The sequence below is a fragment of the Coregonus clupeaformis genome, chromosome 29 (genome assembly GCF_020615455.1).
Source record: "Coregonus clupeaformis isolate EN_2021a chromosome 29, ASM2061545v1, whole genome shotgun sequence".
NCBI classification, from domain to species: domain Eukaryota; kingdom Metazoa; phylum Chordata; class Actinopteri; order Salmoniformes; family Salmonidae; genus Coregonus; species Coregonus clupeaformis.
In genome coordinates this window covers 49,683,825-49,699,116 of record NC_059220.1, presented here as the reverse complement: position 1 = coordinate 49,699,116, position 15,292 = coordinate 49,683,825, and the positions used below count along the sequence as shown (strand labels likewise).

The window sequence follows — 15,292 nt, the reverse complement described above, 5'->3', positions numbered from 1 at the left end:
TTGTAAAAAAAAACAGCCATCCTAGTCATAGACTGTTCTCTCTGCTACCGCACGGCAAGCGGTACCGGAGCGCCAAGTCAAGGTCCAAAATACTTCTCAACAGCTTCTAACCCCAAGCCATAAGACTACTGAACAGCTAATTTTGGCAACCCAGACTATTTGCACTGCCCCCCAACCCCAACCCTATCCTTTTACGCTGCTGCTACTCTGTTAATTATTTATGCATAGTCACTTTAACTCTACCCACATGTACATATTACCTCAATTACCACAACTAGCCGGTGCCCCCGCACATTGACTCTGCACCGGTACCCCCCTGTATATACAGTGGGGGGAAAAAGTATTTAGTCAGCCACCAATTGTGCAAGTTCTCCCACTTAAAAAGATGAGAGAGGCCTGTAATTTTCATCATAGGTACACGTCCACTATGACAGACAAAATGAGAAAAATATATCCAGAAAATCACGTTGTAGGATTTTTAATGAATTTATTTGCAAATTATGGTGGAAAATAAGTATTTGGTCAATAACAAAAGTTTCTCAATACTTTGTTATATACCCTTTGTTGGCAATGACACAGGTCAAACGTTTTCTGTAAGTCTTCACAAGGTTTTCACACACTGTTGCTGGTATTTTGGCCCATTCCTCCATGCAGATCTCCTCTAGAGCAGTGATGTTTTGGGGGCTGTCGCTGGGCAACACGGACTTTCAACTCCCTCCAAAGATTTTCTATGGGGGTTGAGATCTGGAGACTGGCTAGGCCACTCCAGGACCTTGAAATGCTTCTTACGAAGCCACTCCTTCGTTGCCCGGGCGGTGTGTTTGGGATCATTGTCATGCTGAAAGACCCAGCCACGTTTCATCTTCAATGCCCTTGCTGATGGAAGGAGGTTTTCACTCAAAATCTCACGATACGTGGCCCCATTCATTCTTTCCTTTACACGGATCAGTCGTCCTGGTCCCTTTGCAGAAAAACAGCCCCAAAGCATGATGTTTCCACCCCCATGCTTCACAGTAGGTATGGTGTTCTTTGGATGCAACTCAGCATTCTTTGTCCTCCAAACACGACGAGTTGAGTTTTTACCAAAAAGTTATATTTTGGTTTAATCTTACCATATGACATTCTCCCAATCCTCTTCTGGATCATCCAAATGCACTCTAGCAAACTTCAGACGGGCCTGGACATGTACTGGCTTAAGCAGGGGGACACGTCTGGCACTGCAGGATTTGAGTCCCTGGCGGCGTAGTGTGTTACTGATGGTAGGCTTTGTTACTTTGGTCCCAGCTCTCTGCAGGTCATTCACTAGTTCCCCCTGTGTGGTTCTGGGATTTTTGCTCACCGTTCTTGTGATCATTTTGACCCCACGGGGTGAGATCTTGCGTGGAGCCCCAGATTGAGGGAGATTATCAGTGGTCTTGTATGTCTTCCATTTCCTAATAATTGCTCCCACAGTTGATTTCTTCAAACCAAGCTGCTTACCTATTGCATATTCAGTCTTCCCAGCCTGGTGCAGGTCTACAATTTTGTTTCTGGTGTCCTTTGACAGCTCTTTGGTCTTGGCCATAGTGGAGTTTGGAGTGTGACTATTTGAGGTTGTGGACAGGTGTCTTTTATACTGATAACAAGTTCAAACAGGTGCCATTAATACAGGTAACGAGTGGAGGACAGAGGAGCCTCTTAAAGAAGAAGTTACAGGTCTGTGAGAGCCAGAAATCTTGCTTGTTTGTAGGTGACCAAATACTTATTTTCCACCATAATTTGCAAAAAAAAATCTCAATTTGTCTGTCATAGTTGACGTGTACCTATGATGAAAATTACAGGCCTCTCTCAACTTTTTAAGTGGGAGAACTTGCACAATTGGTGGCTGACTAAATACTTTTCCCCCCACTGTAGCCTCCCTACTGTTATTTTATTTTACTTCTGCTCTTTTTTTCTCAACACTTTTTTGTTGTGGTTTTATTTTACTTTTTTATTAAAAAATAAATGCATTGTTGGTTAAGGGCTGTAAGTAAGCATTTCACGGTAATGGCTACACCTGTTGTATTCGGCACATATGGCAAATAAAATTTGATTTGATTTAATCTAATTTTCTTGCCATAGTGTTCTGTTGGTTTTGAGTTTACAGAAAGGAACACAGGATGCAGTGCAGGCATTGTGAATAGATTAGATCAGCTTTAATATTGCAGATAGATTGTAGCTTCAATCAATGTAATTGTCTGCATAATTTCCAATCCCCCATTTATGTTTATGTAAATATATATAAATGTAAATACAGTACCAGTCAAAAGTTTGGAAACACCTACTCATTCAAGGTTTTTCTTTATTTTTAATATTTTCTACATTGTAGAATAATAGTGAAGACATCAAAACTATGAAATAACACATATGGAATCATGTAGTAATCAATAAAGTTTTAAACAAATCAAAATATATTTTATATTTGAGATTATTCAAAGTAGCCACCCTTTGCCTTGAAGACAGCTTTGCACACTCTTGGCATTCTCTCAACAAACATCATGAGGTAGTCACCTGGAGTGTGTTTCAATTAACAGGTGTGCCTTGTTAAAAGTTAATGTGTGGAATTTATTTATTTGTTAATGCATTTGAGCCAATCAGTTGTTGGTTGGTATACAGAAGTTAGTCCTATTTGGTAAAAGTCCATATTATGACAAGAACAGCTCAAATAAGCAAAAGAAATGACAGTCCATCATTACTTTAAGACATGAAGGTCAGTCAATCCAGAACATTTTAAGAACTTTGAACGTTTCTTCAAGTGCAGTCGCAAAAACCATCAAGCTCTATGATGAAACTGGCTCTCATGAGGACCACCACAGGCAAAGAAGACCCAGAGTCACCTCCGCTGCAGAGGATAAGTTCATTAGAGTTACCAGCCTCAGAAATTGCAGCCCAAATACATGCTTCAGAGTTCAAGTAACGGACGCATCTCAACATCAACTCTTCAGAGGGGACTGCATGAATCAGGCCTTCATGGTCGAATTGCTGCAAAGAAACCACTACTAAAGGACACCAATAATTAGAAAAGACTTGCTTGGGCCAAGAAACACGAGCAATGGACATTACACCAGTGGAAATCTGTCCTTTGGTCTGTTGAGTCCAAATTTGCGATTTTTGGTTCCAACTGCTGTCTCTTTGTGAGACAGCAGTTGGAAGAGTAGGTGAATGGATGATCTCCGCATGTGTGGTTCCCACCGTGAAGCATGGAGGAGGAGGTGTGACGGTGTGGGTGTGCTTTGCTGGTGGCATTCCGCAGCGATACAACATCACATGGTTTGCGCTTAGTGGGACTATCATTTGTTTTTCAACAGGACAATGACCCCCAAACACACTTCCAGGCTGTGTAAGGGCTATTTGACCAAGTGCTGTATCAGATGACTTGGCCTCCACAATCACCCGACCTCACCCAATTGAGATGGTTTGGAATGAGTTGGACCTCAGAGTGAAGGAAAAGCAGCAAACAAGTGCTCAGCATATGTGGGAACTCCTTCAAGACTGTTGGAAAAGCATTCCAGGTGACTACCTCATGAAGCTGGTTGAGAGAATGCCAAGAGTGTGCAAAGCTGTCATCAAGGCAAAGGGTGGCTATTTGAAGAATCTCAAATATAAAATATATTTTGATTTGTTTAACACTTTTTTGGTTACTACATGATTCCATATGTGTTATTTCATAGTTTTAATGTCTTCACTATTATTCTACAGTGTAAAAATAGTAAAAGTAAAGAAAAACCCTTGAATGAATAGCTGTGTCCAAACTTTTGACTGGTAGTGTATGTGTGTGTATACATTTACATTTACGTCATTTAGCAGACGCTCTTATCCAGAGCAACTTACAGTTAGTGCATACATTTTTATTTATTTTTTCATACTGGTCCCCTGTGGGAATCGAACCCACAACCCTGGCGTTGCAAACGCCATGCTCTACCAACTGAGCTACCTCCTCATATATATATATATATATATATATATATATATATATATATATATATATATATACAGTGGGGAGAACAAGTATTTGATACACTGCCAATTTTGCAGGTTTTCCTACTTACAAAGCATGTAGAGGTCTGTAATTTTTATCATAGGTACACTTCAACTGTGAGAGACAAAATCTAAAACAAAAATCCAGAAAATCACATTGTATGATTTTTAAGTAATTCATTTGCATTTTATTGCATGACATAAGTATTTGATACATCAGAAAAGCAGAACTTAATATTTGGTACAGAAACCTTTGTTTGCAATTACAGAGATCATACATTTCCTGTAGGTCTTGACCAGGTTTGCACACACTGCAGCAGGGATTTTGGCCCACTCCTCCATACAGACCTTCTCCAGATCCTTCAGGTTTCGGGGCTGTCGCTGGGCAATACAGACTTTCAGCTCCCTCCAAATATTTTCTATTGGGTTCCGGTCTGGAGACTGGCTAGGCCACTCCAGGACCTTGAGATGCTTCTTACGGAGCCACTCCTTAGTTGCCCTGCTGTGTGTTTCGGGTCGTTGTCATGCTGGAAGACCCAGCCACGACCCATCTTCAATGCTCTTACTGATGGAAGGAGGTTGTTGGCCAAGATCTCGCGATACATGGCCCCATCCATCCTCCCCTCAATACGGTGCAGTCGTCCTGTCCCCTTTTCAGAAAAGCATCCCCAAAGGAATGATGTTTCCACCTCCATGCTTCACGGTTGGGATGGTGTTCTTGGGGTTGTACTCATCCTTCTTCCTCCAAACACGGCGAGTGGAGTTTAGACCAAAAAGCTCTATTTTTGTCTCATCAGACCACATGACCTTCTCCCATTCCTCCTCTTGATCATCCAGATGGTCATTGGCAAACTTCAGACGGGCCTGGACATGCGCTGGCTTGAGCAGGGGGACCTTGCGTACGCTGCAGGATTTTAATCCATGACGGCGTAGTGTGTTACTAATGGTTTTCTTTGAGACTGTGGTCCCAGCTCTCTTCAGGTCATTGACCAGGTCCTGCCGTGTAGTTCTGGGCTGATCCATCACCTTCCTCATGATCATTGATGCCCCACGAGGTGAGATCTTGCATGGAGCCCCAGACCGAGGATGATTGACCGTCATCTTGAACTTCTTCCATTTTCTAATAATTGCGCCAACAGTTGTTGCCTTCTCACCAAGCTGCTTGCCTATTGTCCTGTAGCCCATCCCAGCCTTGTGCAGGTCTACAATTTTATCCCTGATGTCCTTACACAGCTGTCTGGTCTTGGCCATTGTGGAGAGGTTGGAGTCTGTTTGATTGAGTGTGTGGACAGGTGTCTTTTATACAGGTAACGAGTTCAAACAGGTGCAGTTAATACAGGTAATGAGTGGAGAACAGGAGGGCTTCTTAAAGAAAAACTAACAGGTCTGTGAGAGCCGGAATTCTTACTGGTTGGTAGGTGATCAAATACTTATGTCATGCAATAAAATGCAAATTAATTACTTAAAAATCATACAATGTGATTTTCTGGATTTTTGTTTTAGATTCCGTCTCTCACAGCTGAAGTGTACCTATGATAAGAATTACAGACCTCTACATGCTTTGTAAGTAGGAAAACCTGCAAAATCTGCAGTGTATCAAATACTTGTTATCCCCACTGTGTGTGTGTGTGTGTATATATATATATATATATATATATATATATATATATATATATATATATATATATATATATATATATATAATTTTTGGGGATGACAAAATAGACTAAACACACCACAAAATCCGCACCAAGTGATTTTAATTTAAGAAATCTGTTCCCAAGTATTCCCACGCATAATAGAGAGAAACGTGATCGTATACAAATGTAAGCAATGTTTGAAATTATTATGTTTTAGTCTAACATTAAATCTGTTTGGGCTTTTTGCGGTCTGCAAATTATTTGTAATTATGTTCTGGCCCCCCGACCATCCGCTCAAGAAAAAATCGGCCCACGGCTGAATCTAGTTGATGATCTCTGATGTAGTCCTACCTTTTTAATTACACCATTGTGAAAGTCTAGACTTAAGAATCAATTACATTGCCGTTCTACAAGCTGTGAGCCCCAAAAGTACGCCTAATGGTTTGTCAAGAGAAAGTTTTCCTTATATTAGTAGTATATCCCTGCCCCTCAGCTCTTGCCTATTTATTTCTCTTCCTCTCTCTTTTCCCTCTGCTCCCTTTCCCCCTCCCTCTCCCTTCCTCCTCAGTGAAGTTTCAGTGATATGTGATGTCACAATCCTGACACAGCACTTCCTCTCAGTCCCTCCTCAGTTTCAGCTCGTTCTTGCCTCTGGGCGATCACGCTGCCTCTTTGGACAATGCCCGTCCTTGTTTGCATCGCCCCCTCATTTCGGGAAGCCCGATGTTACTGGTAACCACTCGCGGGTCAGGATGATGAGGTCACCGGTACTGAGTGGCCTGCCTTGCCCTCTTCTTCCTTGTTCGATGGCAGGAGGTGGGGCGTGGTCCAATAGGAAACAATGGAAGCTTCTGATGTGATATGGACAGACAGACTGACCTAAACAGTCAGACAAGCAGATAAGTTGATGGAGGTCAAATAATGGCCTTGTGTCATCATTACTCCCCAATGCAGGAGGGTTGGTATGGGCTACTTTTGGTACCTATGACCCTCCTTATCCACACACTCACTGTTATAGTAGTTGCTTTTTCTATAAATTCGCTCTACAACTGGACCGACCTATGGCCGGTTGACAGAACTGCTATACAACACGTCAAAGAAACAGAGTGATGCATACAGACCGCAGCATGAGCAGATAATACACATTGGACCAGCTGTCATCAGACTGGAATTGCGGTTATGTCATCACCATGACTCAATTGTTTGTTGTTGTCTAGTCCCAGTTTGGCCATTGGCTTGGGTTCAGCTTTCAGAATGGGTCAGTGACAGGGTTAGCTTTCACTTCTTCACGGTAGCTTTTAGGGCTGTGTTCATGGACTTAGTTCACCAGAGTTGAGATCAGTTTGATTTCCATACCAAACAAAGAACTGAAACTGAGATATAAGTGTGACAATGGCATTTCCGGTTCAAAGTTCATCCAATTCAAGCCTGGATTGACCGGCTTTGAAATGGGACTGACCTGAACTGATGCAGAGTGCCCTCAAAGACAAACTTGCTGTGAACTGATCAAAATAATATGAATATGGTTATTAGACTATATTGTCTTCCAAAGAAAATATCCCATTATGTAGGCTACACATGTTCAACACTCCACTCCATTTTGTACTGAATGACTTTGATTTGATCCGTGAAGTTCTGCCGTCTTGCCCGTCCAAGTGTTGTTGTGAGTCCTGTCCGTAATGATGATTTGCTTACTGTAAGTCTCACTCAAATGATCAAGCTCCAGCTCAAGCGCCATGGATCTTCCTTCTCCCTCTCCTTTCTCCTCCTCTCCTCTCTCCATCCGTATGTGTGTTTCAGCTAAGCCTGCAGACAAAAATCAGGCTGAAAAAAACAAGAGCACTGTCATTTAAAAATCAAAAAACTTTGACAAACTCATTAAGTCACTGCCACTGTTTTCCCCAATCCTCTCACACTTGTATGCCAAATTTTTAACTATTGAGTTTCCTCTACTACGCCAAGTAAGTTGACAGTGAGAATTGAAAGGTTCAGAATTTTTGTAAAACATCACAGTACAGTTGAAATATACAGTGGGGAGAACAAGTATTTGATACACTGCCGATTTTGCAGGTTTTCCTACTTACAAAGCATGTAGAGGTCTGTAATCTTTATCATAGGTACACTTCAACTGTGAGAGACGGAATCTAAAACAAAAATCCAGAAAATCACATTGTATGATTTTTAAGTAATTAATTTGCATTTTATTGCATGACATAAGTATTTGATCACCTACCAACCAGTAAGAATTCCGTCTCTCACAGACCTGTTAGTTTTTCTTTAAGAAGCCCTCCTGTTCTCCACTCATTACCTGTATTAACTGCACCTGTTTGAACTCGTTACCTGTATAAAAGACACCTGTCCACACACTCAATCAAACAGACTCCAACCTCTCCACAATGGCCAAGACCAGACAGCTGTGTAAGGACATCAGGGATAAAATTGTAGACCTGCACAAGGCTGGGATGGGCTACAGGACAATAGGCAAGCAGCTTGGTGAGAAGGCAACAACTGTTGGCGCAATTATTAGAAAATGGAAGAAGTTCAAGATGACGGTCAATCACCCTCGGTCTGGGGCTCCATGCAAGATCTCACCTCGTGGGGCATCAATGATCATGAGGAAGGTGAGGGATCAGCCCAGAACTACACGGCAGGACCTGGTCAATGACCTGAAGAGAGCTGGGACCACAGTCTCAAAGAAAACCATTAGTAACACACTACACCGTCATGGATTAAAATCCTGCAGCGCACGCAAGGTCCCCCTGCTCAAGCCAGCGCATGTCCAGGCCCGTCTGAAGTTTGCCAATGACCATCTGGATGATCCAGAGGAGGAATGGGAGAAGGTCATGTGGTCTGATGAGACAAAAATAGAGCTTTTTGGTCTAAACTCCACTCGCCGTGTTTGGAGGAAGAAGAAGGATGAGTACAACCCCAAGAACACCATCCCAACCGTGAAGCATGGAGGTGGAAACATCATTCTTTGGGGATGCTTTTCTGCAAAGGGGACAGGACGACTGCACCGTATTGAGGGGAGGATGGATGGGGCCATGTATCGCGAGATCTTGGCCAACAACCTCCTTCCCTCAGTAAGAGCATTGAAGATGGGTCGTGGCTGGGTCTTCCAGCATGACAACGACCCAAAACACACAGCCAGGGCAACTAAGGAGTGGCTCCGTAAGAAGCATCTCAAGGTTCTGGAGTGGCCTAGCCAGTCTCCAGACCTGAACCCAATAGAACATATTTGGAGGGAGCTGAAAGTCCGTATTGCCCAGCGACAGCCCCGAAACCTGAAGGATCTGGAGAAGGTCTGTAAGGAGGAGTGGGCCAAAATCCCTGCTGCAGTGTGTGCAAACCTGGTCAAGACCTTCAGGAAACGTATGATCTCTGTAATTGCAAACAAAGGTTTCTGTACCAAATATTAAGTTCTGCTTTTCTGATGTATCAAATACTTATGTCATGCAATAAAATGCAAATTATTTACTTTAAAATCATACAATGTGATTTTCTGGATTTTTGTTTTAGATTCCGTTTCTCACAGTTGAAGTGTACCTATGATAAAAATGACAGACCTCTACATGCTTTGTAAGTAGGAAAACCTGCAAAATCGGTGTTGAATGGAGCTGAAGGATAGGACTAATAACAACTAACAACAAAATAATAACAAGTTAACTAATAATGTAAGCATACTGTGTCCATAATAAGTATATAGGTTGCTTTTGGGAAAGAGCTCAGTTAGAAAGATATGGCATATAGAAGCAAACCGGATGGACATCATGAAAATGATCGGAGAGGTTGAGAGTAGTAGTTCAGGAGAGAAAGAATATAAATATAATTATTGTAAAATTGACTGTGTCCATAAAATATAGATAGTAAGTATAAGCTGGAAGTAGAGGCCTAAGCATTGTTGTTCACTAGTTTACCCCAAGTAGGGAAGGGGTGGCGGGGTTGGAGAGTAATAAAGGGGAATATATATATATATATATATATATATATATATATATATATATATATATATATATATATATATATATATATATAAAAAACATGGTGGATTGGAAGTGATGCAGACAATTACATTGATGGAAGTTACAATCTATCTGCAATATTAAGCTGATCTACCCCCCCCAAAAAAAAATAAAATAAAGATGACAGTAGACCAGTGCGTAGTGCTAAGTTGCATCTAGGCTCAGTCATCCATTTGGCTGACACGTTTCCTGCTATTTGTTTTCACTCAGTGTCACTCAAATTAAAATTGTGTATTTTTATTCCTCATGCGTCAGTGAACAATTACACCCCTTCAGAGGTAGGAAAACATCCTGTTTTGTATAATTAGGCCAGTGGAAGTTGTTGGGTAACAAGGCTTACCGATTCGTGACAGGTGGTTGCTTGTTTTTTACAGTACATTTGCATACCTGTTGTCAGCTTCAGTCAGCGAGGTCAGGGGAATTTGGCATTGCTCATGCAAATGAAGTCCTGTTTATGGGAGGAGAGTTATCGCAAATGTACAATGGAATGTTCAGACACGCAAGGGTCACTCAGTCCACTACTCAAAATAGCCTACACTGCATGGAACTGGAGCTCAAAATGCACTCAACATGTGTTTCATTTAATGATTAGGAATGTCCTAACAACACCCATAGTATATTTTTCCCCCTCTCTGTTGTCCAAGTGGAAAATATTCAATTTGGGGCTCACAAAGTCCAGTCTTTGATGCCTAACCAAACCATTGTGTACCAAAAAATATTGGCCAGGTCCCTGCTATCTTTATCCACTTCCTTGAAACAATATTCCTTCCCATCACTAACATTTATCTTGGTGACTTTCCTTTCCTCCTTTTTGAGCCAGTTCTTTCAACCATTTTGGCAAATGAGGTCAGATATATGGCATTGGGGGTGGGAATGATGAAAGCATTCACTGCGAACCGACGCAGCTCCGTGTCTCTTCAGGAAATCCTGTGGCGCTGTCATGTTCCTGTGATGCAGGAGGAAGAGAGGGGGTAATTGGGATAGTTTGGGATTATTCCCGTAATAGATGTCAATTGGGCTCTAGTGAGCCAATGGGGATCTTTACTCGCCATTGTGTTTTCAATTCCTTTCATCGTTCAATTGATTTCCCTCCTCTGACATGGCTAAATGGCCTCTATTGTAGATGAAGTCAAGTCAGTGCCTCAAAGGATAGTTCTCTGCAGTTAGTTTCCAGAATGGATAACATAGATCATGAACTGAGACTATGTCGACCCGAAATGAGCATGCTTTGAGTTGTATAGGCTTTCAGCTATTTTGTTCAAGCTATTTTGTTCACTTTGCACCCAGGCCTAAACAAAAACCCTTCTAATAACCTCTCCTCTCACACTCTATCCAGCACCTGCTCCAGTGGGATGCGGGGGACCCGGAGTGCCTGCTGCAGCTGGTGAAGGAGCTGATCCAGCAGTACCATCAGTACCAGTGCCAGCGTCTGCGCGAGAGCTCCCGGCTGCTCTTTGAGTATGACAGCCTACTGGAGGACCCAAACTACGGCCGCAGCATGGAAATCTACGCCGGCCACAAGAACAGCTGGGTACGCTACATGATACAGCCATGATACGGCCACGTCACAGGGCATAGTTACATCCACCCAGTGTTGTGCCTAATATGTCAAAATTGTCTAAATTGGTGACGTGAAATTAAAATAATAACTTGTTTAAATAAATTCTAAAAAATAAATAACGGAAAAGTGGTGCATGCATATGTATTCACCCCCTTTGCTATGAAGACCCTAAATAAGATCTGGTGCAACCAATTACCTTCAGAAGTCACATAATTAGTTACATTGGACACAGGTGGACTTTATTTAAGTGTCTCATGATCTGTCACATGATCTCAGTATATATACACCTGTTCTGAAAGGCCCCAGAGTCTGCAACACCACTAAGCAAGGGGCACCACCAAGCAAGCGGCACCATGAAGACCAAGGAGCTATCCAAACAGGTCAGGGACAAAGTTGTGGAGAAGTACAGATCAGGGTTGGGTTATAAAAATGTATCTAAAACTTTGAACATCCCACGGAGCACCATTAAATCCATAATTAAAAAATTGAAAGAATATGGCACCACAACAAACCTGCCAAGAGAGGGCCGCCCACCAAAACTCACAGACCAGGCAAGGAGAGCATTAATCAGAGAGGCAACAAAGAGACCAAATATAACCCTGAAGGAGCTGCAAAGTTCCACAGCGGAGATTGGAGTATATGTCCATAGGACCACTTTAAGCCATACACTCCACTGAGCTGGGCTTTACGGAAGAGTGGCTAGAAAAAAGCCATTGCTTAAAGCAAAAAATAAGCAAAAATGTTTGGTGTTCGCCAAAAGCCATGTGGGATCCCCAAACATATGGAAGAAGGTACTCTGGTCAGATGAGACAAAAATTGAGCTTTTTGGCCATCAAGGAAAACACTATGTATGGCGCAAACCCAACACCTCTCATCACCCGAGAACACCCTCCCCACAGTGAAGCATGGTGGTGGCAGCATCATGCTGTGGGGATGTTTTTCATCGGCAGGAACTGGGAAACTGGTCAGAATTGAAGGAATGATGGATGGCGCTAAATACAGGGAAATTATTGAGGGAAACCTGTTTCAGTCTTCCAGAGATTTAAGACTGGGATGGAGGTTCACCTTCCAGCAGGACAATGACCCTAAGCAAACTGCTAAAGCAACACTTGAGTGGTTTAAGGGGAAACATTTAAATGTATTGTAATGGCCTAGTCAAAGCCCAGACCTCAATCCAATGGATAATCTGTGGTGTGGTTTAAAGATTGCTGTACACCAGCAGAACCCATCCAACTTGAAGGAGCTGAAGCAGTTTTGCCTTGAAGAATGGGCAAAAATCTCAGTGGCTAGATGTGCCAAGCTGATAGAGACATACCCCAAGATACTATTTTTAGTGATCCAATTGACATTTTAGTAATTTAGCAGACGCTCTTATCCAGAGCGATTTACAATTAGTGAGTGCATACATTTTTCATACTGGCCCCCCGTGGGAAGAAGACTTGGAGCTGTAATTGCTGCAAATGGTGGCTCTACAAAGTATTGACTTTGGGGGGGTGAATAGTTATGCACGCTTAAGTTTTCTGTTTTTTTGTCTTATTTCTTGTTTGTTTCACCCCCCAAAAATGTTTGCATCTTCAAAGTGGTAGGCATGTTGTGTAAATCAAATGAAACAAACCCCCCCAAAAATCTATTTTAATTCCAGGTTGTAAGGCAACAAAGTAGGAAAAATGCCAAGGGGGGTGAATACCTTCGCAAGCCGCTGTACGCCACCAGTTCAGCTGGCTACAGGGATAATAAAAGAACAGCAGCGAGGTGAATGTCGCTGTCACTGAACCGCCATGTGAAATGGCGGATTATGCTAGGTCAGGATGTGGCACCCCAAGCATGTTCCAGAGCAAGGACGTATGTACAGTGGGGAAAAAAGTATTTAGTCAGCCACCAATTATGCAAGTTCTCCCACTTAAAAAGATGAGAGAGGCCTGTAATTTTCATCATAGGTACATGTCAACTTTGACAGACAAAATGAGAATTTTTTTTCCAGAAAATCACATTGTAGGATTTTTTATGAATTTATTTGCAAATTATGGTGGAAATTAAGTATTTGGTCAATAACAAAAGTTTCTCAATACTTTGTTATATACCCTTTGTTGGCAATGACACAGGTCAAACGTTTTCTGTAAGTCTTCACAAGGTTTTCACACACTGTTGCTGGTATTTTGGCCCATTCCTCCATGCAGATCTCCTCTAGAGCAGTGATGTTTTGGGGCTGTCGCTGGGCAACACGGACTTTCAACTCCCTCCAAAGATTTTCTATGGGGTTGAGATCTGGAGACTGGCTAGGCCACTCCAGGACCTTGGAATGCTTCTTACGAAGCCACTCCTTCGTTGCCCGGGAGGTGTGTTTGGGATCATTGTCATGCTAAAAGACCCAGCCACGTTTCATCTTCAATGCCCTTGCTGATGGAAGGAGGTTTTCACTCAAAATCTCACGATACATGGCCCCATTCATTCTTTCCTTTACACGGATCAGTCGTCCTGGTCCCTTTGCAGAAAAACAGTCCCAAAGCATGAAGTTTCCACCCCCATGCTTCACAGTAGGTATGGTGTTCTTTGGATGCAACTCAGCATTCTTTGTCCTCCAAACACGATGAGTTGAGTTTTTACCAAAAAGTTCTATTTTGGTTTCATCTGACCATATGACATTCTCCCAAACTTCAGACGGGCCTGGACATGTACTGGCTTAAGCAGGGGGACACGTCTGGCAATGCAGGATTTGAGTCCCTGGCGGAGTAGTGTGTTACTGATGGTAGGCTTTGTTACTTTGGTCCCAGCTCTCTGCAGGTCATTCACTAGGTCCCCCCGTGTGGTTCTGGGATTTTTGCTCACCGTTCTTGTGATCATTTTGACCCCACTGGGTGAGATCTTGCGTGGAGCCCCAGATCGAGGGAGATTATAAGTGGTCTTGTATGTCTTCCATTTCCTAATAATTGCTCCCACAGTTGATTTCTTCAAACCAAGCTGCTTACCTATTGCAGATTCAGTCTTCCCAGCCTGGTGCAGGTCTACAATTTTGTTTCTGGTGTCCTTTGACAGCTCTTTGGTCTTGGCCATAGTGGAGTTTGGAGTGTGACTATTTGAGGTTGTGGACAGGTGTCTTTTATACTGATAACAAGTTCAAACAGGTGCCATTAATACAGGTAACGAGTGGAGGACAGAGGAGCCTCTTAAAGAAGAAGTTACAGGTCTGTGAGAGCCAGAAATCTTGCTTGTTTGTAGGTGACCAAATACTTATTTTCCACCATAATTTGCAAATAAATTCATAAAAAATCCTACAATGTGATTTTCTGGATTTTTTTCCCCCAATTTGTCTGTCATAGTTGACGTGTACCTATGATGAAAATGACAGGCCTCTCTCATCTTTATAAGTGGGAGAACTTGCACAATTGGTGGCTGACTAAATACTTTTTTTCCCCACTGTATATGTCTGTGTATACTCTGTGTGCGTGTGTGTCGAGACACACCCATATTGCACAACTAACTAACCTACTACTTTTATGGAATAGAATGTGTTGTACATGTGCCTTGATCAACAACAAAAAAAAATATGCAAAAGGTTGCACAACTAGGAGGATTTTTAGGAACTTTTGAATGTGTACATGTGAAAGTTCTGTCTTTGCAGATGTGGTTAGGGTTGGTGTGGTCTGTGGGGTAACAGACAATGATATGTTTAAGACGGCTTTATTGTTCTACATCTCTTTAATCCTTTAGTCGTATATTTGTTAATCTGATTTATTTATACATTTTAACATAATTTTAATTGGAGAAGTTGTTAGACATACTCCGAACTTCTGCGACTACTAAAGATTTTTTAAACCTCTCGCTTTGGGCTGGATGTGTTGATGTGTAGTTCATACATGCATAATCTCTGAGCAGAATTACTGTTTTACCTCAATTAGCCACAAAATACCTAGTTTGAAAGCTATGCTGCGCCATTTTCCCCCATGTGGGCCAGCCCCTTAGCAATTTGAGTTTGAAGTGAGCCAATGAGCTTCAGCCCCTCACAATTTGAGTGACAGCTAGACAGATGCACACATAGCAGACCGAGAGAGAGAGTAATGACGTGGTGCACATAT

General features: G+C 42.2%; 1 protein-coding gene across 1 annotated transcript in view; it reads left to right on the top strand.

The window, feature by feature from the left end:
* The window catches only part of babam2 (BRISC and BRCA1 A complex member 2), a 187,648-nt gene that overhangs the window by 47,636 nt on the left and 124,720 nt on the right, over nucleotides 1-15,292 (top strand). The window contains exon 5 of the mRNA XM_041855638.1: nucleotides 10,995-11,189. Coding sequence (XP_041711572.1) covers nucleotides 10,995-11,189 — 195 coding nt within the window. The remainder of the gene's footprint in view (nucleotides 1-10,994; nucleotides 11,190-15,292) is intronic.